The sequence below is a fragment of the Drosophila elegans genome, unplaced genomic scaffold (genome assembly GCF_018152505.1).
Source record: "Drosophila elegans isolate 14027-0461.03 unplaced genomic scaffold, ASM1815250v1 contig_476, whole genome shotgun sequence".
Taxonomy (NCBI): domain Eukaryota; kingdom Metazoa; phylum Arthropoda; class Insecta; order Diptera; family Drosophilidae; genus Drosophila; species Drosophila elegans.
This window is the reverse complement of record NW_024545863.1, coordinates 13,467,923-13,489,536: the sequence shown is the minus strand read 5'-3', so window position 1 is coordinate 13,489,536 and position 21,614 is coordinate 13,467,923. Positions and strand designations below refer to the sequence as shown.

The window sequence follows — 21,614 nt, the reverse complement described above, 5'->3', positions numbered from 1 at the left end:
CGATGTTTAACCGCCTCTAGCGATATTTGCTTGTCACTGTTTAGTTCTTACTTCAGTCCACACTGATGGCCAATTTATTTAATTTAATGGAAAATGTTTAGGATGTTATTATTATTTTGGCCGAAATATGAGCACTCGGAAGAAGGAGACGTTGACGGTGGCGGTGGCAGTGTGAATTGGAGTTTGCCTTTCTCACCTTCTTCCTGTAATGTGAATTCGCGAAAAGGTAATGCCATGCCAATAATTTCCAGGATGTTCCTTGACGTTCCTAACCGCACGGTTCCGATATTTAGTCCGATATAAAGTCTTGGCGCGAAAGAATTTGAATTGAACCAGAGCCCTAGCCCTAGCCCCAAGAGGAGGGGGGCTTGGGAGGTTAACGCTCCCCCAGGCAGCAATTTAAATGCAGAGTACAGTGAATAAGCCATCATTTAAAAGTTCAGATAACCATTTTCCAAGAAATCATAGCATTACGAACGTCGTATTTACTCTAACTACATAATTAATATCTGTAATTTTGTGCAATGGAAGTAAAACTGTCCTAAACTTGCAGTCCACCAGGAGCGCTGTCGTTATTTGCGGCGGGAACATCATCTTATCGGGTGAGAGAATTTTATAGAGAATTGCACGTGGGGACTGATAAGCTGCCTTCGATTAGGAAGAGATTAGTTCAAGCTCTTTGAGCTAGAAAATCTCCAGTGCTCAGTATTGTTGCACAAGCGTAACGAACGGACGCAGAAAAGTTGAATATGGCTGGGGAGACAGTAATTTTGGCCTACTCGGGTGGCCTTGACACTAGTTGCATTCTCAAATGGTTGTTGGACAAGCAGTACGAGGTCATCTGCGTCCTCGCCGATGTTGGTCAGAAGGAGGATTTTTCCGCAGCCGAGAAGAAAGCCCTCAAAATCGGTGCTAAAAAGGTTTGGTGACGGAAACTAGAAATGTTAAAGATGTGTCTGGACTCTTCATTACAAAATAACCTATGTGCATTTGGAGGAGAGATTTATGTTCCTGCATTTCGTATTAAACTTTTTTTTGGAAGACTCTCTTCAGGAATTATTTTAACTACACACTGAACTTGACTTACATTAGCTTGTTTATCTTTTTGACTCCTAGGTGATCGTGGCCGATGTGAAGCAGTCCTTCGTTGAGGACTACATCTGGCCGGCCATTCAAATGGGCCTCGTCTACGAGGAGCGCTATCTGCTGGGCACTTCTCTGGCCCGGCCCTGCATCAGTGTAGCTCTGATGGAGGCGGCACGCCAGTGTGGTGCCAAGTACCTAGCCCACGGCGCCACTGGAAAGGGAAACGACCAGGTGCGCTTCGAGCTGTGCGCCTACGCCCTCAAACCGGATCTTAAGGTACGTCCGAACATCCCAGCGGTATCTGCCAGATTGATAAGCCCAGTCAGTGCCAGATTGGATGACTATCAGCTTCTTATCGCGGCCCAAGTGCAGCAGTACAGTTGTACTTCCCCAAGTCGATTTTACCAATCTTGACGTTTCCTTGACTCCAATTTTACAAAAATATTATTTAAAAACTCAACTAACATTTTATATAAAGAGATTTTAAGTATACATAGTTGTTTTGCAGGCTTAATATAAAACTTTTCTTTCGGGTGTATGTTCAAGTGAAAAGCAAAAACAGTTTTTCTTTCATATTATTAAAAGTACAATATTTTAGGTATAATTCTACTTTTAATGATTTTATTTATTGTAATAAATTAACAAACATAATTGCTAGGATATTATAATTAAAAGGTTTATAAATAAATTGAGACCATACAAGCTTAGCCATATTCAGATGATGCCTGAAATATCTCTCTTCATATTTGTTTTTCAGATCATCGCTCCCTGGCGAGATGTGGAGTTCTGCCGCCAGTTTCAGGGACGTCAGGATCTGATTGCCTACGCCCAGCTGCACGGCATAGAGGTGAGTGCAAAGCCAACCACTCCTTGGAGCACCGATGCCAACATCCTACACATAAGCTACGAGTCCGGAATCCTAGAGGATCCCAACACAGTGGCTCCGGAAAGTCTCTACGAGATGACCGTTGATCCTTTGACCAAGGCGCCTCGAGATCCAGTTCGCTTGGTCATCCAGTTTGATCGAGGACTGCCCACCAGTGTGGAGGATTTGGCCAGCAGCCGTGTTTATACCAAACCATTGGAGATGCTGGAATTTCTCAACCAGCTGGGCGGATCCTACGGCATCGGGCGAATCGACATTGTCGAGAATCGCTATGTGGGACTCAAATCCCGCGGGGTGTACGAGACGCCAGGTGGCACCATCCTGTACGCTGCTCACCAGGACCTCGAGGTTTTCGCCTTGGACCGCGAAGTGCTCCGCACCAAGCAAGTGCTGCGCAATCGCATGGCCGACTACGTGTACAACGGATTCTGGTTCAGTCCCGAGGCGATTTATGCCCGTCGATGCATCGAGTTGGCCGAGCAGCGGGTCTCCGGAAAGGTGACCATGGAATTGGCACCCGGATATTGGCGCGCCATCGCCCGAAAGGCAGCGGAGGAAGTCGGGGCCCTTTATAACGAGCAGCTCGTGTCCATGGACGTCCATGGGGGCTATGTGCCGCAGGATGCGGGTGGCTTCATTGCCATCAATGCTGTCCGGATAAGGGAACATGTCCGGGCATTCGGCGCCTACGAAGTGCCAAAGACCGAAAAATAACTATGCATTGTTTTTACAAATTTGCATATTTTGGTAAACAGATTTTAAAATAGAACTTTACAAAGTTTTTTTATTAATGCGATACATTTTATATACATTGCGTTTAATAATGTTTTTTTGATAAATATAGTAAAACACAAAAATAATCATTATTTCTGAGTAAAATCAATAAAATTCAATAATAATATATAATTGTGATTTTTTTAAATATCGCTTATAGTGATTACGTTCCCCGATTTTAACTGATTTTGGTTTTTATTGTAGTTATAGTGAGGAATTGCCAATAAGGTAAATGATAACGAGAACGGAAGCTACGTTCGGCAAGCCGAAATTTTGATCAAGGAATGGATCCGAAATGATATAACACCAATATTCTTTGATTCAACCAAATTTGAAACAATTTTCAAAATTTACACTATCGTTCCTATGGCAGCTATATAATATGGCTTTTAAAAATATGAATATATTTGGAAAGTTTTAAGAATCCATTTATTTTACAATGCGCAAGAAATCGGCATGATAAAAAAAAAACTAGGGATAGGTTCTAGGCACTATAAAAACTTCACATACGGTATACACCACCAATTTGTACTCAAAAGAAAAAACAACAAAATTTAACACCAGATTGTTCCTTTTTCAGCTAAAGGTTTTAGGCGACGGATCTGCTCCTTTTTTAAACTTGATCTACGTACAGATAAAAAATACGTTTGCGAGAGTTTTAAGTAGAAACAGGTAGAGAAACAGATGGACAGACGGTGGACACGGCTTCATCATACTAGTCATACTCAACAAGAATACATATACTTTATAGTCTCGGAAAAGTCTCAACCCGTCATCCTCTGCAAAGCTAAATTAAATGCTCTTAATTTAAACCGCGTAGAAAAAATTAAATGCACTTCGAAATTCATAGAAAAAAAACATATTTTCAATTCCATTATACGTAGATGAAAATTACTAAAATGTATTTTATTATATGGTACAATAATTTGAAAGGAAGATGGTACACAAATTTTAAAGGAAGATAAGCTTACAAAATTTTTTAGCCTATGTTAAAATATAAAAAGCCTAATCGGTATGAAAAAAAAAGAATTAATAAAATGAGACATCGATTATCTTGACAACTCGCACAATTTCTGAAAGTAAATTTAATTAAGAAAAAATGTTCGCGACTTTTTGTGAAATGTATTATACTTATGCTGATTTTTGTGTTTGTGCTTTTTTTTGGGAGGCACGTTGTCCGTGTACAATCCACGGATATTTCCAGGTGGAGTATATCTGACCACCATTATGCCTTCATTAGCACTGAAAGGAAAATTATAGTCGAGGAGCAATAAGTTTAAATTGGCAATAGGAAACATATTTTGGAGCATGTTACTTTATGGTAGCGTCTCCATATCCCATAAAATTGGAAGACCTCCAAATCATTGCAGTAAACTCCTTTGCTCTGGGATCTAAAAAATCAAGTTTTTGTCCGCGATACCAATCGTTGACACATCTTGAAAGTCCTCCCCTTACAATTTTATACTTGCAGATGTTTTCTGAGTATTTTGAATTGGTGGGATCCGAATAAGTATAGTTTTTTTGTTTGGCAAGTTTCTGTATAGCCAAATCTGTTAAACTGACAAAGGCGTTTGAGTTGATTTTGTACATACCCTAGCATACTTTTCGCAGTCTGTGCTAAGAGCAAGATCCAAAAACAATTCCTGACATCCATGGCTATGCCTTTTCTTGTTGGTGTCCCTCAGAACTATCCTGGCATTATCTCTATTGGCTTCAATCCGTTGGAACTAAAGTTAACATTGAACTCGTTAACTGTGGAACAAGCAGTTACTTAATGAATTACCTCGCAAGCCGCCAAAAACACCAAGAATACAATTTTTAAAAAATACATACTAAATCCTTAAGTCTTTTTAAGACTCTTTGCAATAAATTTTGAAATATAGTAATTTAGTAATTTGAGTAATTCTGAAAGGTTTTTCAATGAGCGATTGTGCGAGTGGTTCGAAATAAGACTTAACGGGACAGGAAATTATCATCGCGAATACGAAGTTGCCAAAAATTGTATATTCTAAGTAGTGTCTTATAAGTCAGAACCAGTTAAGTTTAAAAATGCCAAATGTTCCTAATTTTACCCGATTTTTCTTATGACAACCAATCAGAGGAGTTTTAAACTGAGATAAAAATTGCTTTGAATGCTGAATGGCAGTCCACTTAGTTTACAGACTTTCCAATCTCAATTTCAAAACCGTTCTCCGTTGCGTCCAATGAAAATCACATAAAGTGCATTCCTGCTGAATCAAATGTTTCACCCACATGCACTTCCGAATGACAGTTAGGTATGTAATTTCCATTGCAATCAATTCGAGTGTTTGTTTAATAAATCTGCTGGCCAAGTGTGACGGCGGGGTCACTTGTAAGGACAGTCGAATACACCATTAATGAAATACTGGCATACAAATAAATATACATATATCATTTCCAATATTTGGCAGAGCTGGGACAAAAGTAAACAGAAGAGCCAACACAACTGCTCCATGTTGGAATCCCCAATTGCATTAATCTTATTTCCGGAATAGCTCAGGTCCGGCGAAAGATGAGCAAAACAAAAGATGCTCCTTGTGCATACATATTCGGCACATAAATGCAAAAACTAATATTATTACAACAAATAAATAGAGACTGTCGGCCACTCCGGCAGCAGCAGAAACATCAGCTGAGATTGTATTTCAGACTTGTAGGATATTTATATGTTCGTCTGCATCTGTGCCTTCGTGTGTAGGCAAACATTGTCTGTCCATCGACATGAATTGATGATGGAAGCGAGTGTCGAATGCCATCGAAGACATTTCGAAGCCCAGGGAATCGGGACCGAGGACACAAATCCAAGTGGTGAAAACTTTTCGACAGAACTGTAAGCTCCCGGAGGTTTTCCTAATTCAATATTTGGTTAAGTCTTTATTACTTAGTGGTATTTTATTTGTCTTGTGGACAGGGAATCTAAGCTAAATTTATACATCGGACCTGTGACATTTTGCCAAATATGTTTTCTACTTTTGTAAAGATAAAAACAATTTGGAATTTAGGGATTTACGAGTGAAAAGATAACATTTTTGAAACTGCTGCTTAAAAAGTAAATGTTATATTTTTGTTTCTTAAACTTATTATCTTGACAATTTGCATATAATAAAAACTTTAGTTATTATTTTTACTAATTAAAATTTCATCATAAGATATTTTATAATTTCCTAAAAATTTTTATATTGTGGGCTTATTGTTTAAGTAATTATTTCTTAAAATAAGAATTTCTCCCAAAAATTAAGGAGTTTCCTTTTTTAGGTGTAGCTTCGTATAACCCAGTAAAATAATCAAATGCTGCGTTTAAGTTTGTTTTTGTTTTTAAATGTATAAATCTGAATAGTTAGACTTCGGTAGCTTCAGTTTCCTTTCGTGTTGATGCTGTTTTGATAATCATGTGGTGGTCCTGCCCCAAAATGCCTTTGCCTGTTGGTCAGGCGTCTCGCTGGTAGATAGCGAAACCGAAGCACTGGACCAACTTAACTCAACTCAACTCGACTCCACACGGGTCGGTTCTGGGGCAGGCCATCCATCCATTGATGCATCCCGGAATATATCCATCCATCAGTGGCAGGGACAATGTTGCTTTTGTTGGTTGCATCGGTTGCTGGTGGCATACGATCAGAATCAGACAGCGTTGACGTTTCAACTTTGTGCCAAACTAGGCGAATGGCAAAAAGGGCTTTGGCCCAAATATGGGCGAATGCAGCCCCCCATAAATGCTGAAAAAGTTAAGCTCTCGGTTTTTGCGGGATTATTTGCGAGCGTTCAAAGGATGTCGTTAGTCCTTTGCGATTCGCAGGCGCAACTTTTGCGAAACCAAGCTCGCTCTGGTTTTTGTGGCCCCTGTGTGTGTGTCGCATTTTTTGCTGTTCTGCCTATTGAAGTTGATAAATTGAATCAAAGGTTAACTTTGTGAAAAGTGTGAAGTATGATTAACAAGAAAGCGGGCAAAGCAGCTTAAAGCGCGCATTTAAATAGCTGCTAATTTGCCCGTGTTACGCGATGATGCTGGGCAAATTGATTTAGTCAAACAGTAAACAAAACTCGAAAGAGCAGCACCGAATTCCCCACATACAGGGATGGGATGATAAAATAAAAGTCCTTGTAATTGCAAAGAAAAACACGTTCTGTCTCTTTCCAGGAACCTGTCTGAAAGCTGTCGGAGCTGGCAACAACAACCAGAAATTTATGACCAACTGGCACTGGAACCAGGAGCTATGAGCTAGGAGCTATGAGCTGGGAGATGGGAGCTGAGAGCCAGGATCCTGGCACGCCCAATACACTTCAGCAAACATAAATTTATTTATGAGCATGTGTCCGCTGCCCCGCCCACTCCCCGCCCTCCTTCCAAACACCCACACACTCTAACAGGGAGGAAGAGTCCTTGCGCCAAAGCTCACAAATTGTTTGAGGGTGAATTTTAATTATTCCTCATTGTTTTGATAGCAACGCATGCAGCCCCCTTCTCTTCTATCCAATTCATTTCCAAGCCATGAAACGTGCAGCTACTGGGATCAGAAAGGTCCTGACCTACGGCTATGATACTGGGAACTCAAGTTCATTCTCTATTTCAATTCGTTTCTCGTACTTATATGTGAGCTTGGTTAAATTTCGCACTGAGCAACCTCACTCAACAATGGTAAATTAAAAGACCTTCTTTGAAACGAAAATAAAATAACTGTGTCTGCTTTTTTTTAGTTTCAATGTGGATTAAGGAAAGTTGGACACATTTTCCAAAAACGCAAACATAAAGATATTTAAAATGTTTCTGACAGAAAATATATATATGAATCGGTAAATAAGATTGCTTCGATAATGATTCAATTTTGTTTATGTTGTTAATATTAAAGAGTGAAAATAAGCGCAAAATAAAAAAAAAGTTTGTCATTAGCGATTCGTGAAAGACAAGTTTAGGAAAAGTAAGAAACGAATTTTACAGGGTCTCCAATTTCAAAAACTTTTTAACAAAAAGAATTCGGAATTGCATGAAATTTCAAATATTTGTGTGATCACGTTACAAACGTAATTTGCCACTATTACACTTTCGAAAATTGTCCTAAGTGGGCAGTATTTTGTTTGTAATGAATGGACCCAAAGACGTTGTTCTAACGCTATAATTGCATTCTTTTGAAAATTGGTTTTTAATATTAATTCTGGCTTTTAAGTGATGAAGGGGAAAGAGTATTTCCCAATTTTATTTATATATTTCGTTTTATCAAACTGATGTTTATTATTTATTTGGCAGACTGTTAGCTCTTTTAATATAACAATTAGAAAAAATTACATGCAGAATTAATCCCCGTCCAGGGATACCTTTTCCACTGCATTGTATTCGAGCATTCGACTCGATGTCCTCTTCACGTTCCCAGCGAATGTCTTGACCTCTTTCGAACGCTTTGATTTTAATTATCACGCAGTTGCATTCGCCCAGCTACGCTGTCTTCATGACTTTTGACTCCTGGCTCCTAGCTCCTGACTCCCGACATCCGACTTTTGCCTTCCGACACCGGACTTTCGCCCTGCTTTTTTCGCGGCGCCAAAACTATGAGGCAAAAGGAATTTTAATATTGAAATTTGTTTGCGCGGGCTTTGTTGTAGTTGCTCGCCTGCCATTGCCGCTGTCGCTGTCGCTGCCGTTGGATGCATTCTCATTTTGTAATTAAGTGCAGACAGAAGTTGAAATCAGGTCACTCATACGCCCCATTGGCCGACGGTGTGACGCGGCGTAGTCCGTGAGAGAACTTAATTTTTCAAATGAATTTTTCCGCCCCAGCAGCGTCGCAATGGCTTTTCAAATTATTGCACTTGACAGCGCGTTCTCTGCTTTTCGTTGCCTAGTAGAAGCCAGCGGCAGCAGCTGCAGCAAATGTTGAAGGGCCAAGATCTGAGGACAAGTGAAACTAATTAATTCGTGAAAATCCCAGGTGAACCTAGAAATTCATATCTTTTTTCTGCTGCAACAGGATGATATTGTTTTCAGCTCCCTTTTACGTAAATATGCAAATCGCAGCGCGAAACTTTTTCTGTGCAATTGAAATTGAGTTTTAAAGTTTCGAAATCCATTTTAATGCATTTCGCTCTACACCTTTCCGCGCATGCAGTTCGAAAAGCGGGGAAAGGCGGGGAAAAGCCGGGCAGCACAAGGTAACTACAAAATTCCAGATACAATTTTCCAACAGAATGTTGCCCTGCCAGCGCGGCACGTGGAACGTGGCCAGATTATGCTGTATTATCACCTGTAAATCCTTATTGGCAATCAAAACTTTGCCAACGGGCTGCCCCCTGTCCACTTAGTCCGCACCCATCCCCCCCTCCCCGCAAACTTCACTATTTTTACGTTAGTATTTGTATTTGCTACTTTCAATGGATTCTGTGAAATCTGCGAAATCTGTGCATGCAGGCAAACTTTTAATTTTATTGGAAAACTTGTTGAGTTTTTTGGTTCGGCATATTTTTATATCCTCTGCGAACAAAATGTATACCTTCAATAGAAAAAACTTTGGTTTATCTAAAGTCAGAAAAGTACTCTACTTTTATAAAATTAGTTTTTTTTAGTAAAGCAAATAAATGTTATATTAAAATTACAGAACGATAACTGTGTTACTTTATCTGAAGATAAATGTTTTGTTTTAAAGTGTACTCTGTATATAATTATAATATAAACTAAACAAAGAAAATACTTGCAGAAAATATATATTTATAGGCACTTTAAAATGTTATTAGGCAGACCCTCTTTTAGTAAGATTATCTGCATTGTTGTTTTTAAGTTACTATTATTACTACTATTGCTAATTAATATGTTTTTTGTCAAATATGTTTTTTGTTCTACTATAAAAAAAATTAAGCTAAATATAAGGCTTTAAAAAATGAAGAACAACTTAAAATTTTATCGAAAAACGAAATTTAAATCAAAGCCAAAGTCAAAGCTACTGCCATACGACTCAAATATTCTTAAACATATTTTTTTGCCGTAGTATCCCGGCTGTTCTGCAGTTGATGTCCCAAAGCAATTACCCACGCATTATGCTGCTGACAGTGTGGATTTGAGAGGCGGTTAAATGGCGCTTCGAATTATTTTGGCAAGGCCTTAGCTGAACATCGCGGAACTGTTTGAAGGCTGCAAAGCCCGTGTTCGATGTGTGGAAAATTCCACCTTCGTTCTCACCTGCCAGCTAATCACGCTGCTTGGGGGCAAATGAAGAGGGCAAGGACGAGAACGAGAACGAGGACGAGGATGACAGGATGGCAACCGTATCACACGGCACCGCAGCATATTTCCGTCACCGATTGCCTGCCGATTGCAACGATGGGATGCCGGTTGCCGGTTGCCTGGTTGCCTGGTTGCATTGCCATTAAACTGCAAATCCGCAGTCGAGCAATTCTCGCATGTAATGCTGATGTCGACATTTTACTGCTGTTGCTGTTGCTGCTGCAACTGACATTGCTGCTGCTGATGCGGGCTCGTGTTTTGCCACAACAGCGTGCCAGTGCCAGTGCAGCGACACCTTCTGTGGCAACAAGGAAGCCGGAGCAGACAATTCACCCCACGTCAGTCCATTTGCACCCCCCATTTCATTGCCTCAACCCCTGGAAACTGCTGCTCTTAAGCATTGCCATTGCTATTGCCCCTGCTGTTGGTGTTGCTGTTGCTGTTGCTGTTGCTCTTGCCGCTGCGATCGGCAGCTGCTGCTGTTGTGGATTTTTGCATCGTCCTGCCAAGGGGCCAGCAGCAGGAAGAACAGGGCCAAGGACGCAGGACGAAGGGTAAGTGCAGCGGCAGCAGCAGCCATAAAATCCTTTGCAATCAGTTGCATGCAACAAACACTTTGGTTCATGTTCCCACAGCACCTCCTTCGGCTTTTGTGCAGTGTAAGAAATAATACTGGCTCGAGTAAATAAGACAATGCAACATGATATTTCCTAATTTGACTTATTCGAAACTTAGGGGAAAAGCTATTGAAAACCAATGTTTTTATTATTGTCTATTTTAAAATAGTAAGGAATGGACAAAAAACATTAAAAATAAATATTATTAGCATGTCAGAAAAAGTAAAAAATATATATATAAATACATGACTGACAGGTGTTCTGCAAATTCATTAAATTTATTTACAATTAGTCGAATAACTAATATTATATTTTTTAAACATTTTTTTTGTATTTTTCCCATCAATATATATTTTAGTAATCATTTTACATTTAATGACTTGTAATTATCTTCGAAAGCTGTGAATTACCCCTAATTTAGTTCAGTGCATCAAAGGCAAAGCTTCTTTAGTGCCATGGAATCGAACCTGGACCCAGCACACAAACGTGGACCCCGTAGAAGAGGCCACATTTACGTTTGTCTATTTGGGATTTCTTATTGTTGTTGCTGTACGGGACACAAACACTCGCACAGATGTACAAAACAATTTCCTAATGCCGAGAATTGGCTTTTGTGCAATTTACAGTTCTCGGGTACTTAAAAATAATTTGAAATCTGAAGTGTTGCTGCATTTCCGATAGCTCCGAAATGCGAAATAAATGGCCACACACATGATAGGACGCTTAAAGATATTGCCATGTTAAAATTGAACAACAAAATTGTATTTGTTTCTTGAACCAACTCCATCCTGTGACGACATTGGATTTCGGTCACTTAATGGACCTATTTGCCACTAGAAGTTAAGCTCTGGGGTGAAACTTCAAATTAATTCAGGGATTTAATACATAGCAATCCAATATTAGAAAGTCGAAGTATTAGATAAGACTCATACATTACAATTAGCTTATGACTTTCTGTGAATATGAAGCAAAGTATACTGAAAAAAAAGGTATTACTATATAAAATATAAAAGACTAAACGACAGACAGACAGACTACATATACTTTCTGTGAAAATGGAGCAAAGTATACTGAAAAAAAAAATATAACTATATATATAAAATAAAAGATACAAAGCTTGGAAGAAAGGCATTTGATTAAATCGTTTAAATAAAAACAAATTTTTTATTGATATGCCATTTTTGATTTTATTTTTTAATTAGCCTGCTAATTTAGAAATGTTTGACATAAGAAATTTAATTTACAAATTCACCGAAACTAAGATACTTCTGAAAACTATTGAACGCCTGAAATCAATACGAATGTATTGAAACTTTTAGCAGAACAGGCAATTAAATTCAGGATGCTAGCCTAACCCACAGCTACTATTGAAAGTTAAGCTGTGCTGCCATTGAACAGATTAAATTCACATTCCATTTGCTTCCCAACGTGGATTTGACTGCGTATGCAGTCAAAATCTAACTTCAGGCTAACAACTGTCGGTGTGTCCTGGCGACGTGTATTGCTGTCGTACAAAACTATCGAACGGAAAACAGAAAGCCATCAGCCTGATTTGTACCCCCAAAAAGAACGGTGTGTTCGACCAATATATTCGGATATGGCATAAAAATCCGCTCGACAACAAAAAACAAGTGAGACACCAAAGCGGGCAAACTTTTTGAATATTTAGCAAAAATGTCAGCGCACAAAAGCGAAGTAGAACAACTGACCGAATCCGAATTCAGATCACAAAAAACGAATGCCATGCAATGTGGAGCACTGAGCACTGAAAGTGCCGCAGGGTCATGGTTTGGACTTTATCCCTGCTGGAGTCTGCGGGAAAATGTGGAAATATTTTTGGCACTGTCACAACATCCGGCATGCCACATGCTTTTTACCATCGCCTGCCAACTGAAGTCGGTTAGCGCTAGGCCCCACGGAGTTCCCCAGAGAAGGGTATAGGGAACTGCCAACTTCCCCGAGCATAGATCTTAAAAGAAAACTTTAAAATTGCACAATTAATGAATTGTTTACGGGCAATTATTATTTGACATGCGTTTTAATGATTCCAGCCACTTAGGGGCGCAATTAGAGCCACTTCGGCAGCGGACAACGAACAAGGAAGAAGCGCCTCGAATCAGTGGCAGTTGCAATTATAATTTCAATTTTACGATTTTTCAAGCACGAGTTTTCCACAGCCAAAGTCGGTTTGCAGCTTTTCTTGCTCCACTGCACTTTCCTTTTCAGCCCCTGGCACTCCCAATTGTCTGACTTTTGTTTATGCCAGTTGTGTGCTCCGAAGTGCTTAGTTTTAATTCCGGGCCAAAGACGAAGAAAACGAAACAGTGAACATACAACTGAGGTCAAATAGATAGCACCCCATATGCATTGCATGACTTGATCAGAAAACAGGTAATATTCTTGATAATACAAGAAAAGAAACCTTTGCTGCCTGTATTAAGCGTAAACAATGTGTCGTCACTTTCTTAAAAAATGATGTGATTTCAGCGCCTATTGAAATAACACATAATAACCCAAATTTACAAATACCAACTTCAGTGAGTTAAAACAAAAACTATATATTATTTTGAGGGCAACTGTATATTTGCAGATGCAGGTCGAGTTCAGTGCAGTAGAGTCATTTGTGGAAGTTGGCAATACTTAATTGGAGCTTGTGTTGCGCCAAATGAGTTTTTCCCCTTCAGTGCCACGTGAGAGATTATGGAGAATAAGTGTACAATATAGAATTCAGCACAACAATGGAGCACTTTCTTAAAGATTCACAACTCTATCATTAGCACAAAGACCAGGATAATCAAACGACTTCACGTGCCTGAAATGGATTCCGTTTCCGATTTCCTTTCTCGCCCGAAAACCGATTTGATTTGATTTCTCCCTGCCACCGTTTCGAACGTGTTGGGATCCTGCCTCCCCGCTGCCCCCAAAGAACGCATTGGAAAACATTTACATTTGCTCCGATTCGTGCTCGTTAACAAAAGATACATATGTATCTCGTAGATACTTGGCTTTTGTGCTCCATGCGCGCAATGTGCTCTGAGTTTTTCTTATTTCCTGCTGCTTGGTTGGATTTAAATGCCGAATTTTCAATGCAGCACACATCATCCCGCAGCCAAGGACATGTGCTCACCTGTATTTATATTTGCGCCTGTATCTCCCCAGTGCGAGTGTGTAATCACTTGTACTTAATATGCAGATGATGACAAAGTGACAATCAAACCGATTCCAGTTCGCCTGCCACTTTTGCGTTCCCGTGTGTCCCCCTCCCTTTTGCCCGATGTTATGCGAATCGGATTATTATTATCATTGTTATCGTTATCGTAAAAAGCAAAGGCACAATGCGCATTTTCCTCTTCCGCTAAAGGCGCAGATTCGCCCGGGGCATAAACGCATTAGACCTCGTCTCTGTCGTCACTTTGAATCCTAAAAAGGCAATTTGTTTGCATTATGATTTTTATCTTTCTGTTCAAATTGTTTGTTTTCATTTCGAATTCCAATGCAAAATAACATATAAAGCCAATTTAAAGATTTGCGCTTGAAAGACGCGATTTTGTCTGATTTCCGTTTCGCGGCAGAAACTAAAGCTTAAAACTTCAGAAAACGTAACTGGGAATTGAGTGAAAAGAAGTCACAACAATATATTAAAATACAAAAAATAAAATTGTACCTAAAATAGTAACTTCTTGTCTAGATATAAGCATAATTTAAAATAATAAATGAATCGTAAAATATATGATGATGTTTTACCTCGCACTTACCTGAACTCTGTAAATCTGTTGCGTATGAAATACAGTATCCGTGGAATCCAAGCCGCATATAAAAAACGTATATTGATGCCTTAATAGCGGTGGTTAATCATATTTGTAACAAAACCATTACGATGTTAAAAAGTTTCTCATTTTTTAACTCACCCAAATTCCTGCCATCAGCCACACACTCATGGCGATCATTTCATTTGGAAATGCACATTTTCATCTGGCATGTGTTAATGCACTGGGTGGGCTACAGTCGGCATGCAGCTGAGTTTGTGGTATAACTTCATAAAAATGCCAACCGGTTGCACCGCGAGATTTACTGCAGGCAGCGGAAAAATGCAGAGGAAACCAAACCGTTTCCAGTCAAAAGTTTGCCAGCGATAAATGGACTGACGAGCGCGCAAGGATAACAGCAGGATACATCGTTCAGGAATACAAATGTGGGGGAGCATGTTTGTTTTACCCAATTTGTTGCTGCCCTTTTGCGTTTTTGCTCTATGGTTTTTGTTTTTCGGTGAGAACCCACTCGAGGCACAAAAGCGAAGGAAAAAAGGGCGCCTTCACACTGGGAAGGGTGCGCCATTTAAACTGAAATGCAACAGGAGGCCGCGTGTTAATGCTGAAAAAAAAGGACAACAAACCGAGGACCCTTTTGCAGAAAAGTGGCAAAGTCGTGGCGAACTCTGAACTCCAGCTAAAAAAAAAAAAAATAAGAAGGAAGAAGTGGGGTTGCTGCCAGCTGGATGTCGCGGTCACTCTTCATGCTTTCAGCTGAGCCTTTTCAGATCCCTTTTTCATTATCCCGGACCGAGTCTGCGAGGAATTTTCTTGGGCGGGCCAGCAACAAATGTCTGGGGCGAAAGTCACGCGCTGAATTTAATGCCCAGCCAATGCCCCCAAAAACGAGGCGTGTCAATGACTCTGGGTCACCAAATTGTTGTCGCAGGCAATCCGATTTCTGGCATCTCGCTGATTGCCCAACACAAGTTGATGGCCAACTTCCAGTTCTCTACTTTCGATTTCGATGTTACTCATACGCCCCGTCGCACGCAAAGCAATTGATGGATGGATAAAAATCTGTGGCACTTCCAATGCCAATAGAAAGCAACCGCATGAATGAAAGTTCTTTAGCTGTCGGAGAAGTGCAACCAAATTTCAGCAAAGGATAAATAATTTGGAAAACCAGATCCTTAATGTATTAAAACATTATGGCGATTCATTAGTCGTTAAACTTAAAAAAATAAACGTTTAATGCAAGAAATTCATGAAATTTATAATCTTTGAATAATAACTTCATTCCCCTTTAACCATTAAATTTAATGATAAAGGAATGTGCGCTCTTAAAGAAAATACTAAATGTTTAAATTTCTAAAATTTGGGAAAGTCTTTAAAATACGTGGACTTTAAAAATTGTGTTAAGTTTAAAATTTAACTTAGGAATTATAGGAATTTTGTTGTGTTGAAATTGTATTAAAACTAAAATTTAAACAAACGTATTCTCATTTTAAAGGGTACAATTAAGAAAAATTAGTTTACATATTAATATTATTATTAATGTTTGTCAATTGTAAAAGCTATTCCTATAAAAACAACATTTTTGCCTAAAAAAACTACAATTTAACAAACGAATGCATGAAATCCACTCCTTTTCATCTGGAACCGCCATACACATCATTTCTGTTGGAACTTAATTAGAATTTGGCTTGGTCTGTAAAATTCCCTTGTTTTGCCGCCGGAGCCCGCATATGTTGCGCAAATTTAATTGCTCTACAAAGCCGCAAAATAGACAAACAAAAGTTTCCGCACCGCCTACACACCATCGAAAACAGTTCGGAAGGAGTTGAACATGAACACAAGACACAGATTTCGGCACAAAAAACATAACAGAAGGGCCCGCAGTGGCATTCGCAGTCTGCCGAGGCAATTTCAACTTTTCCCAGTGTGTACTTAATGGGAAATGACTTTATTGTAAGCCGGCTTGAAAGCCTCTAAGCGCCAATTTTCAACACTTGCGCTATTTTATGAAATCTCCTCTTAGCAGGTTAAAAATGAATAGAATTATGCAAAACACAACGAATTTGTTCCACAAAGAAAACCGCTTTATTTAATATCCATCTTCTGGCGGAAGTATTGATTCAATATTGTGGCAGTAGGCAACCAATGATCGGTCCTTGTCATCTGGGAATATTTTCCCTAAAAACTCGAGCAGACCAGGCTGATTTTGGACTATTTCAGCATACTCCTCAAACGCTATAATGCCATCTTTATCCGTGTCGAATTTGGCGAATAAAAACTCGCACATATCCTGCTTGAAAACTGTGTTTAAATGCAGCAATATTTAAACACACTTTAACTTACCGCTCGGAGTTCATTAATCTCATCATCATCATCGCCGTAGAAGAATTTCTCGATGGCCAAGCCAACCACCTCACGATTTAGAACCACTGTACCAGCGCTTGTGTAAACCTAATGTTCATAAAGGAATTTAATAAATGTTTCGTGAGATTAATAGAGAGCAAGGGTAGTGAACATATTTTCTTGCATTTTTACGACAGGAATTTTCGTAACGAAAATATTGTTAGTCAATAATATACATACTATTCAAATATATCAGTTATAAGGGATCGAAGTATCGCAAGTTTTCACACCTTTTAAAAAATCAAATTTAAATTGTTGTGCAGCAGTGCCACGATTATCAAATAACTGTTATTATTAAAATGTATTATTCAATTTGGATAATTTGTCGTGTGCTAAAGAATATTTGTCGAGTAAATATTTCTCTGCCAGAGACTTGACATAGCAAATTGAATTTTTGAAATAAACTTGTGCTCCATAAACGCTTTTATCCTTTTACTCTGTTACCCTTTAAAATTACCATTCTTTAATTGAAACCTCAAAACTCGTAACTCAACAAGAGCAATGTAATGTAGTTCGAAAATGAAAAATTTGGAAATATTCCCACCTGAAATGCAAATTTTATTCGCTCCTGCAGCTTTCCGGTGAAGAACACGGAGAACAGTCGCATCCAGGCCTCTGGAGAGACGGAACGACCGTCATGCGTGATGTTCATCGAAATGCGGTCAATGATGGTTACGTCGAAGATCCCGAAGCTGACGAGGAACAGATTGTACAGCTGTCCAGTGGACATCATTCGGGATCCGTTGTTTAGCGCGTACTTGTAGAACACGATCAGCAAGCTGATCACTTCAGTGGAGGAGAATTCCGTGGAGGCGGTGAAGCTCTTTATCAGACCATTATATAGTGTCAGAAACTTGTTGTTGGCCATGTCATCTAGGGTGAGGTCAATGCGATTCATTGTAGTGTTCCTTGGTTTTCTTAATTAACAATATTTTTTGTTTTTATTTTTTTTTTGTGAGCTTTGATTTATTGAGTGTGTGTGTGCTGAAAATTATGAACGTATGAGGCGCTGGCCTACTTAAAAGTGTGTGGGTTGTGCAAGACAAATTGCAAATAGATTGGCTAAGTCGTAGCAGGAGCCCGCAGACTCGCAGAGAATGTAAGGAGCGCAATTTAAAAGCAATAAAACAAGGCCGCGACATAAAAAATACATCAGCCACGCTACATGGACTACATCTGTCCCCCATTTCGAATAAATATTTGAAACAAACGCAGCTCACAAAAAGGCTGAGGCAAAAGCTGAAAGCTGTGCGCATGAGAAACGCGAATATAATAATCCAAACAAAAGCGCTGAGATGGGTGTAAAGCCTTCCATGTGGAAATTCGGCGGAAACGGCTGTGTAGCCATTTTGTTTGGGGTAACAAATGTTCGGAATCTCCCCCCACCCCCCCTCCCTTTGTTGTGTAATTGTATGGCCCACACTCACACATGCCACGCCCCCAAAAAAAAACCAAAGAAATGAGTAGGCGGGTGAACCGCTCTACACGGCATAATAACAATAAAATAAAAGGGAAGAGCCTAACGGGAAAAAAGAAGGAAGAGCGGCAAGGATTCATGCTCCTTAATGTGCCCCAAAGTTGACATCGCCAAGTGTTGGCGGATTTACAGGCGAGTCGGGCTGGATTTAGGTATACAGTTTTGATTGATATATTTTTCGTACGGTGTTTGGAAGAGACTAACGGCATAAATTTTTTAAGTAAGACAAATCGTGCGGAAAGAAAATTGGAAACATTTTAATTTAAATAAAAACGTTTAGGCAGGCCGACGATACTGAAAGTGGTTCACATATTTGTGAATCAGTGAAGCATGCCAAGAAATCATCTTTCATTCAATCATAACAAACAGAAGCACAAAACTTTAATACACGTCAAAGCAACATACTCTGTACAAACCCTAGACTATCAGATAGCCAAACTTAAAAGTACTTGAAAATTCTGTACATAAAACACCTGTATAAGCCATGGAAAATCTAGACTCCACGATCGACAGTATGGAAAACAGTCGGTTCGCCGCTCTCTATAGCGGGTTGATCAAGGAGATAGCCGCAACTTCGAAAATGTCTACATTGGACATCACTTGTTTGCTCTGTGTTTACTACAAGTTCGTTAAGTTCAACGGGCCTACAGCCAAGCAAATGAGAAAGAGTCAGTTCTTCCAGATCTACCTGGTGCTGTTCAATGTGTCCAATGTCCAGGTCATCGAACGGACACTTCTGGCCATCACGAAGGACACGCGGTTCGTGAGTCCACATGCCTGGATTGAGCTCTTCAGCCTCTACACAACCGATGACCTTAATGTTCGCATGCGCTTCGCTTTCGACGTGGGTTTTTTTTTGCGGATCAGCAAACATATTTACTAACAAATTATGTTCCTTTTTCAGGTCTACGACACGAAAGGCACCGGAGTTATCGATCGCGAGCAGGTGGGCGTGGCTTGCGAGAGATTTTTCAGTGAAGGCGAAGACGAGGATGAACTTATTGAACTCAGGCAGGTAAGTAAATAAATAATTTAATAAAACACCAAAGGACCCTTTAATCATTTAACACTTGGATATTACAATTTTTGTTTTCAGGACATGACTGAGTTTATAATGAAGAAATTTGATGTGGACAAAGATGGAGTAATTTCTTTTGAAGACTACACTTCCGTTGTGTCTCAGCAGCCCATTTTGGTTGAATTCCTAGGCTGGCTATTTCCGTCAAACGAGGAGAAGGATTTAATGGCCCATGTCATAAATCTTGACTCGCTACTTAATTATTCCAGCCCGGAAAAAAATAAACATTTATTACTTTAATATTTATTCCCGTTACCCGTAGAGTAACAGGTAAAAGGAAGCGTTTCCGACCCTATAAAGTATATATATTCTTGATCAGGATCAACAGCCGTCTGTCTGTCCGTCTGATCTCGGAAACTATAAAAGCTAGAGATTTGGGACTTGGCATTCAGATTCTAGTAGTTCCTATGCAGCGCAAATTTATTTTAAAACACAGCCACGCAGCCAACAATTTCACCAATTAAGACAGTGAAAAGTGACAGTGAATGCAAGCTAATTAAGAAATGTTAAAAATGAGAAGGCTTTGAGAATGGTTGTCATTTAGAACAAATATACCAAACTCAAAACTTCACAACACTATTAGACACAACATTTAAAACAAGATAAAGTATATAAATAGTTATAACAAAAAAAGTATAAAAACAAAAACACAAACTAAATAAGTAAAGGATTAAGTCATGGAAAATCTAGACGCCACTATCGATAGCATGGAGAACAGTCGCTTTTCCGCCCTTTATGGGGCTTTGATCAAGGAGTTGGCCGCAACTTCGGAAATGTCCCAAACGGATATCACCTGCTTGCTCTGCGTTTACTACAAGTTCTGCAAGGCCAATGGGCCCAACTCCAAGAAGATGACGAAGAAGCAGTTCTACCAGATCTTCTTGGTGCTGTTCAACGTGGCCAATGTCCAGGTCATTGAACGCACTCTGCAGGCCATCACAAAGGACAACAAGTATGTCAGTCCACAGGCCTGGATACAGCTCTTCGATCTTTACACAACGAAGGACATCCAAGTGCGCATGAAATTTGCCTTCGAGGTTAGTTATGACGATCCTTAGCCACATTTGAAGTTTAAGCCAATTTTGTTTAGGTCTATGACACGAAAGGAACTGGCGTTATTGATCGAGAGCAAGTCGGCACGGCTTGTGAGAAATTTTTTTACGGTGAAGACGAAGATGAACTCAACGAACTTAAGGCGGTAAGCGATTTACAGAATATAACATATATTTTATTTGTTTTGTATAACAAGTCAATAGAAAGTGCAATATATTTCTAGTTGCTATATTATTTTCATTAATTTAAATAATTAATCTTTTAGGACATGACCGAATTTCTCATGAAAAAGTTTGATCTGGACAAGGACGGTGTTATTTCTTTTGAAGACTATTCTACTGTTGTTGAACAGCAGCCAATTTTAGTCGAGTTCTTGGGCTGGCTTTTTCCGTCGAGGGAAGACAAAAATCTCATGGCCCACTGCGTTAATCTGCAACTGAATCTAAATTAAATATTTTTATTCAAGCTATTTGTGATGGAGTTTTGTACCAGAACCTATGGCCACTTTTTATACCCTTTCAGAGGGTATTATAATTTCAGTCAGAAGTTTGCAACGCAGTGAAAAATACATATCCGACCCTATAAAGTATATTTACGCACCAACAGTGTGTGCATAGGAGACTACTAAAATATATAGGTTAGCTGAATTGAAAATCTGCTGTGATGGTTTAATGTTTAATAACACTTTATAAATGTTCCCTTTCGTCACGCCGAAATAAAAAATGCCTGTGTAGGCAAAATATTTGGATGAAACGGTCCGAATGGGAACCTTTAAAGAGTGTAATTATTTAGTCGAATGCTTATTTATTTTTCGTCACAAAATATGACATCAGCTAATTTGTACGGTGAAGGTGCGTTCGTCAAGACTTCTTACCTCGTTATTAGGTGTTTTTGTTTTATTTACGGAAGTAAATCAAATTTTAAATGTTTTCAAGAATATTTAATTTTTACAAAGCTGCAAGTGTGAGAATCATTGATTTATACGTATATATCTGAATTGCCCGAACTAATTGACCCGATGAAACACTTGCAGAGCTCGGGGGCATTTTCAATAAGTGAGAAGGCAAATCGAGCAGAAATCAAACTGTTACACCCAAGGAGCAATAAGGGCTTTTCCACTTTAAAGCTGAATGAAAGCGATAATAAGTCCCCAGAGCTCACCTGCTCTGCGGGCATTTGTGGCCGGCTGGGGTCGTCGACCTAATTCCAGGCATCCCATAATTATATGCTTCGCCACAGCAGCAA

General features: G+C 39.3%; 5 protein-coding genes across 8 annotated transcripts; 3 read left to right on the top strand and 2 right to left on the bottom strand.

The window, feature by feature from the left end:
• Positions 1–44: 44 nt before the first annotated feature.
• Positions 45–2,785, top strand: LOC108148407 (argininosuccinate synthase). Of its 2 annotated transcripts, none has more exons than XM_017275443.2 (3): positions 45–226; positions 1,117–1,362; positions 1,844–2,785. In XM_017275443.2, exons 2-3 carry the CDS (start codon positions 1,177–1,179, stop codon positions 2,684–2,686), a joined length of 1,029 nt encoding a protein of 342 aa, XP_017130932.1. In that variant the 5' UTR covers positions 45–226; positions 1,117–1,176; the 3' UTR covers positions 2,687–2,785. The 2 variants fall into 2 exon arrangements, with proteins under 2 accessions (XP_017130932.1, XP_017130931.1); XM_017275442.2 differs by lacking the exon at positions 45–226 and adding an exon at positions 342–920.
• Positions 2,786–3,637: 852 nt separating this feature from the next.
• LOC108148243 (Golgi-associated plant pathogenesis-related protein 1) lies at positions 3,638–4,843 on the bottom strand. The gene is made up of 5 exons (XM_017275160.2): positions 4,530–4,843; positions 4,339–4,473; positions 4,062–4,282; positions 3,878–3,988; positions 3,638–3,819 (listed from the first exon to the last, which is right to left on the bottom strand). Exons 1-5 carry the CDS (start codon positions 4,575–4,577, stop codon positions 3,726–3,728), a joined length of 609 nt encoding a protein of 202 aa, XP_017130649.1. The 5' UTR covers positions 4,578–4,843; the 3' UTR covers positions 3,638–3,725.
• Positions 4,844–16,420: 11,577 nt separating this feature from the next.
• On the bottom strand, positions 16,421–17,772 carry LOC108148239. 2 transcript variants are annotated; one of them, XM_041709359.1, is made up of 3 exons: positions 17,306–17,772; positions 16,702–16,809; positions 16,421–16,659 (listed from the first exon to the last, which is right to left on the bottom strand). In XM_041709359.1, the coding sequence occupies exons 1-3, from the start codon at positions 17,657–17,659 to the stop codon at positions 16,594–16,596; spliced, it is 528 nt and encodes a 175-aa protein (XP_041565293.1). In that variant the 5' UTR covers positions 17,660–17,772; the 3' UTR covers positions 16,421–16,593. The 2 variants fall into 2 exon arrangements, with proteins under 2 accessions (XP_041565293.1, XP_017130644.1); XM_017275155.2 differs by having other exon boundaries at positions 16,421–16,648.
• Positions 17,773–18,588: 816 nt separating this feature from the next.
• On the top strand, positions 18,589–19,558 carry LOC108148237 (calcium and integrin-binding protein 1-like). 2 transcript variants are annotated; one of them, XM_041709357.1, is made up of 4 exons: positions 18,774–18,862; positions 18,921–19,082; positions 19,143–19,253; positions 19,335–19,558. In XM_041709357.1, exons 2-4 carry the CDS (start codon positions 19,065–19,067, stop codon positions 19,554–19,556), a joined length of 351 nt encoding a protein of 116 aa, XP_041565291.1. In that variant the 5' UTR covers positions 18,774–18,862; positions 18,921–19,064; the 3' UTR covers positions 19,557–19,558. The 2 variants fall into 2 exon arrangements, with proteins under 2 accessions (XP_017130642.1, XP_041565291.1); XM_017275153.2 differs by having other exon boundaries at positions 18,589–19,082.
• A 307-nt stretch (positions 19,559–19,865) lies between these two features.
• Positions 19,866–20,890, top strand: LOC108148236 (EF-hand calcium-binding domain-containing protein 1-like). Its single transcript, XM_017275151.2, has 3 exons — positions 19,866–20,353; positions 20,407–20,514; positions 20,635–20,890. The coding sequence occupies exons 1-3, from the start codon at positions 19,994–19,996 to the stop codon at positions 20,818–20,820; spliced, it is 654 nt and encodes a 217-aa protein (XP_017130640.1). The 5' UTR covers positions 19,866–19,993; the 3' UTR covers positions 20,821–20,890.
• Positions 20,891–21,614: the final 724 nt, after the last annotated feature.